Source organism: Balaenoptera ricei, chromosome 2, assembly GCF_028023285.1.
Source record: "Balaenoptera ricei isolate mBalRic1 chromosome 2, mBalRic1.hap2, whole genome shotgun sequence".
Taxonomy (NCBI): domain Eukaryota; kingdom Metazoa; phylum Chordata; class Mammalia; order Artiodactyla; family Balaenopteridae; genus Balaenoptera; species Balaenoptera ricei.
This window is the reverse complement of record NC_082640.1, coordinates 125,261,487-125,267,486: the sequence shown is the minus strand read 5'-3', so window position 1 is coordinate 125,267,486 and position 6,000 is coordinate 125,261,487. Positions and strand designations below refer to the sequence as shown.

The following is a 6,000-nucleotide window of genomic DNA, read 5'->3' as shown; positions in this document are numbered from 1 at the left end:
GCGTCATCTTAACAAACTTAGGGATTGGTTATAATCACTATGAAGTGGGAGCAAGGTATAAAATCTGGACATGTTTATAGCTTCTTTGAAGTTAGTCCCTCAATATGGGTTTTGTTTTTTGATCCAAAGTGTTGTGCATTTCCTAACTATAAAATATATCCTTAAGCAAACATGTATCCGTAAACCATAAACCATACCAAAAAAAAAAAAAAAGAAAAAGAAATGATGTCTTGATTTATCCATGCCACATCTTTTCTTCATTAACACAGATATTCAAGTACTGATTGCAAGAAGAGAGGACTATTGGGCTTTTTATTTTTTTAACTCTTAAAATTTACTTAAAAAAGAGTGGATGCTCAAATTCTACTAAGATGTGGGGGTGGAGGAAACCAATGCCGTTTCTAGCATACGTGGCTACAAATGGTGAAGCCCTGAGCCTGAACAAAGGTTGTGATAATGGAGAGAAGAGGATTAAATCAAGAAATATTTAGGAAGTAGAATCATCAGGTCTTGGTAACTGGACAAGAGAGGAGAAGAAGAAGCCTTAAGATGATACTGGTTTCTGGGACTTCCCTGGTGGCCCAGTGGTTGAGAATCCGCCTGCCAATGCAGGGGACACGGGTTTGATCCCTTCTGGGACATGCTGTGGAGCAACTAAGCCCATGCACCACAACTACTGAGCCTGTGCTCTAGAGCCCACAAGCCACAACTACTGAGCCTGCGCGCCCTAGAGCCCGCGCACCTTAACTACTGAGCCCACGTGCTGCAACTACTGAAGCCTGAGCACCTGGAGCCCATGCTCCGCAACAAGGGAAGCCATGGAATAAGAACCCTGCGTATGGCAAAGAAGAGTGGCCCCCGCTCGCCGCAACTATAGAAAGCCTGTGCACAGCAACGAAGACCCAACACAGCCAAAAAAAAAAAAAGATGATAGTAGTTTTTGGATTGAAAAACTGAGCGGATAGTGGTAATATCAGTAAAGATATTTGATGAAGGAGGAAGATCAGGTTTGGGAGGGGGGAGGACAAAGATGATGAGTGCTGTTTTGTATGTACTGAATCTGAGTAGCTCGTGGAAGCTCCAAAAAGAGACTTGGGTTACAGATAGGGACACAGGTAGTCCTATCTGACTACCAAATAAATGATAGTCAGAATCATGGGGTTGGATGACTCTTATACTACCAAAAGAGATCATTTTGTAATGTAAACATAATTTAAAAATCAACAAATATTTATTCTATACCATAGTAGGACATATGATAATTTTTTTTAAAAAGCCTTTGTTTTCAAGGAGTTTCTATTCCTACACATACATCTTAATTTGTTCTGTGAGTTTAAAATTGGTACATTAGATATTCTTAATTTTCTTTAAAAAGACTTTTGTTTTTTAAGTTGTGAAAGCAATATAGTAAAAAATTTTAGTAAAAAAAAACTAAGCAAAATATAAAGAAAATAATTTAAAATCACCTGTGATTTCACTTTGCAGATATAATCACAAGTCTGGATTTTTTGAATCTTTTTTCTAACTACCTTTTATATGCATAATTTCTTTCACAGTTTTGATAACATATTTTCAGCTTTGTATTGCTTTTTCACTTAATATTTTCTTGAGTATTTTCCATGTCATTGAAAAGTCTTCATATTAATAATTTTCATGGCTGTATGTCATTCCACCTACTGGATGTTTATCTCCTCTCTGATGGACATTCACAGTTTCCAATCTTTCAATGTTATAAATCATGCTTTAATATTTTTACATAAATATTTTTCCCATTTCTCCTATTTTAGAGTAGGGTTCTAAACGTGAAACTAATGAATCAAAATATATATAAACATTTTTTAAAAAAATTTAATTTATTTATTTTATTTAATTTATTTATGGCTGTGTTGGGTCTTCGTTTCTGTGCGAGGGCTTTCTCTAATTGCGGGAAATGGGGGCCACTCTTCATCGCGGTGCGTGGGCCTCTCTCTATCGCGGCCTCTCCTGTTGCGGAGCACAGTCTCCAGACGCGCAGGCTCAGTAATTGTGGCTCACGGGCCTAGTTGCTCCGCAGCATGTGGGATCTTCCCAGACCAGGGCTCGAACCCGTGTCCCCTGTATTGGCAGGCAGACTCTCAACCAGTGCGCCACCAGGGAAGCCCCTATATAAATATTTTTAAGTGTCTTGATACATAATGCAAAATTTTGTAGTAATTAGTGCTTCTTTCTAGCAAGCAATAGGAGTTTCTGCTGCTGCCTTTACCAGCAGTAAGATGGCTAATTTAAAAACAAACTTTCCTATTTTGACTGATGAAGTATTTCATTATTAAAAATTAAACTATATTGAGGGCAAGAAGCCAGACAAAAAGCGTATACCGTATGCTTATACGTCTATAAAACTCTAGAAAATGCAAACTCCGGGTGACAAAAGGCAGATCAGTGGTTGCTGGTGCACCAGAGGTGGGGCGATGGAAGGGAGGGATTACAAAGGGGCAAGAGGCCCCTTCGTGATCAATATTTTGATTGTGCTTATGTTTTCATGGGTGTATGCAAATGTCCAACTTACCAAACTGTACAATTCGAAAATGTGCAGTTTATTGTATATCAAGTATACCTCAATAAAGCTGTTTAAAATTTGTGTAAAAAGAAACATTGTTTTAATTTGATTTTTAAAAATTATCCGTGTGAACATTTTTCACATTTTAGTTGAGTATAGACTTCTGTGATTTTTTTTTTTTCATGTCCTTACTAACTTTTCTACCTGTACCTTAGCAATTTTCTCCTGGATTTGTGAACTCTACATATCAAGAAAATTAACGCTTAAAGTTATACAGATTTCTTTTCCCTGTAATTTTTCTTTGTTACGGCATGCTTTTTGGAGAATTCATTTATTTGTGCAAGATAATTTTTACCAAGAGGATGTACTATAACCCTACAAGTCTCTAAACTACAGTAAATTGTAAATCATCACTTTGCAAAACAAACAAAAATCCTTTAAACAAAACTCAAATTAAGGAAATGATGGGGTGTTACAACCAAAGCCTTCAGAATTAGCACCTAAAATATATTGCACATCTGCTTTGATGTTTTGGTGTTATGTTCTTAAGTTACTTCTTAATTTACATAGTAAACAGCAGAGACAGGCGGAGGACCTTTAAAAACAAAAACTACGCGGGGAGCTTGTCTAGGAGTCACTAGGCTTACAACAGCGCACGCAGGAATTATCTTCCCTGACTTTCTCGGACTCCTCTGCCTTCTTACACAGGAAACCAAAGGAGAGTAATGTCCCGGGTGATCTCACGCTAGCATGACGTCAAGAACCCTTGACGTCAGAAGGCGGTTGCCACGGGGACCATTCGCCACCGATGGCAAAGTCGTGAAACCACATCACCACGCTCAGTCTCCGCGTCGGCCTCTACAGAGTCTAAGCTGCTAAAGAATCTTTAACCTTAAGGGGGCCTCAGGGAGAGAGGAGTGGTGCTGCTGCCGCCGAGAGCCCCACCTCCGCGGCTCCGGGTCCTGGGTACCGGGCCCCGGCCTGTGGCGGCGAGCGGCGGCCGCGGCGGCGGCGAAGGCGGTCGACCCGCCCGGGTCTCCTTTGCTCCGTGCAGGGCTGGGAGAGGGGAGCCGCCATATTGGAGCCGGAGCCGAAGGTGCTTTGCAGCCGCCGCGCGAGGCGAGTGGAGGTGGCGGCCCTGGCCTGGATCTGGAAGGAGTCAGCCGCGCCGGGGCCCGCAAGGTTGGGGAGTGAATGAGCCGCTCACGCTAGTCTCCTGCCCGCCCATTCCCTCCACTTTCCGCCGCCGGGACCGGGCCGGGAGGGGCCGGAGTCGGCCGTAGCGGAGGCAGGATGTTCTCCAAGAAGCCGCACGGAGACGTGAAGAAGTCTACCCAGAAGGTGCTGGACACCAAGAAGGACGCGCTGACCCGCCTCAAGCACCTGCGCATTGTCATCGGTGAGGGGCGAGGGGTGGTGGCGCCCGGAGGCCTGGGTTGTCCGGCCTTCCCTCTCCTGGGAGCCCCTGGGGACTGTCCCTCCGCCCTGGCTTGATGCGGGAGTAGAGGGCGAGGCGTCGCCTCTGCAGAGACGCGGGAGGGCGGATAATTTGGGGAAGGGAACCCTTGGCAGTTGGCAAACACTAGTCCCACTAACACGGGGTTTTCTCATTTTGAGTTAATAACCCGAACTCTCTTTTAAAAACTTATTACTCTAAAGACTTAGATTATTTTTAGACTTTAGGGAGACTTGGTGTTGCGGATAATGGTGTTTATAGGATATGTTTGTCAGATGACTACCGCCATCCCCACCCAAGTGAAATGAAAAAAAAAAAATCTCTCAGACAATATAAGCCTTAATCTTTCAAATTTCTTGGCTAAGGAGAGCAAAGAGGAAGCAGTTATACCTCTTTGGGAAATGGGTGGTTCCCAAAAAGCTTGTGGGAAAGAGACCCGCCCTTGTTAATGCACCTTGTTCATAATTACTATCATTTAGAGGTGCAACTATTATTAATTATAGAAAACAAGGTAGTTTATAGCTTCCTTTGCTTTTCGAGAATTATATAGAATTCTATTTTTAATTAAAATTTTCTTACCGTCTGTTGCCCTCTGTTTTGCTGGCCGACCAAACTGCTCTTGAGTTGTGGATATGGTGTTAAAGGAATTTTTTGGACGCTTGGTCATTTCTCGGGCTGGTAAGGGCTGTAATAATACTTAAGGAACAACTGGTCCAATACTTGGCTCTTTTTAGATGAAATTTGAGGTGAAGAGGAAAGTTAGTTTGCCTTTGTTGATACAGAGAGTTAATGGCAGAACTGAGTTTAGAACCCAGATGCTTGAATCCTAGTTCAGAGTTTATCATCTCAGGCTCTCTTCCTAAAGAATGTTCGTTTCGAAAAATGACGTTTATTCAGTGACATAAGTCTTTTATTTGAGGTGCATGTTTCTCTACTATATGGTTTACTCATACCAACAGGACAACACCAATACCTAACATTTGTATGGTACTTTACTGTTTACAGAATGACTTCACATAAATTATAATTAATCCTCACAATAACTCTAGAGTTAGTTAAATTATTATCCTCCATTTTTTACAAATGAGAAAGCTGAAGTTCGGGAATGTTAAGTGGTCATCCAGCTACTAGGAGGCAGAGCCAGAACTGGAACCCAGATTTCATGTCTCCAGTTTGATTTTTACTCTTTCTACCTTGATGGCAGCAAATCTATATCACAAGTAAATTGTGTTTATTCCTGTGGAATAGTAAGAAAGCAGTTAAATCCAGTTTAGCAATGTAAAAAGATTTTTTCAAGAAAATATAAATCTTCTAAATATAGTTGAGATTATCATCTTTTTATTTAAATTCTATTTGAGAGTTAAGCTGTTGAAGAAAAATTTGGCTAGGAGACTGAGACAGGGAAAGTTAATGTGTGGATGTAGGAGATTTATCACAGATAATGGCAGTTTGAAATTGAAGACTTAATGGAATTTGATACCTACTTGGGACAAACTGTAGGCTGGGTAATGGCAGAGCTATAAAGTTGAGTTCCAATAGAGTATTGACATTTCCTAAATTATCTGCCACAGTTCTTTAGTTATGGAATGGTTAAGAAATGGTTCATATATACTTCTTTGGCATAGAAGTTTTTTTCCACCCTGGAGACGTGGTCTAAATTAAGAGGTCATACATATCAGATATTTTTTAGTGCCTAGCTTTCTCAGTTTGAAAACAAAACAGTTTTTTTTACAAAAAAAACCCCTTTGCTTTTTAGAAATTTATTTTATTTATTTTTAAATGGAGCATATACTGTACATAAACATTTAAAATATCCTTAAGAACCTTCAAATGGAGGACTTTGTGCTTTCAGACTCCCTGCCCTGTGAGTGCAGGAGGTCCATACAGAGAGATTACTGCACTCATTTTAGAACAGTAATTCTCAACCAGGGACAGTTTTGCTCCCGTGGGGACAGTGAGAATGTCTGGAGACACTTTCAGTTGTCACAGTTGGAGAGAGGTGCTACTG

General features: G+C 41.0%; 1 protein-coding gene across 6 annotated transcripts in view; it reads left to right on the top strand.

Moving 5' to 3' along the window:
• The first annotated feature begins 3,355 nt into the window (after nucleotides 1-3,355).
• RALGAPA1 (Ral GTPase activating protein catalytic subunit alpha 1) overlaps nucleotides 3,356-6,000 on the top strand; it is a 226,179-nt gene continuing 223,534 nt past the window's right edge. For all 6 annotated transcript variants that reach the window (XR_009500898.1, XM_059914119.1, XM_059914115.1 and 3 more), the window contains exon 1: nucleotides 3,356-3,935. Coding sequence is in view for 5 of the 6 variants with exons in the window: in XM_059914119.1 (XP_059770102.1) it covers nucleotides 3,830-3,935 (106 nt within the window). In the remaining variant the exon portion in view is untranslated. The remainder of the gene's footprint in view (nucleotides 3,936-6,000) is intronic.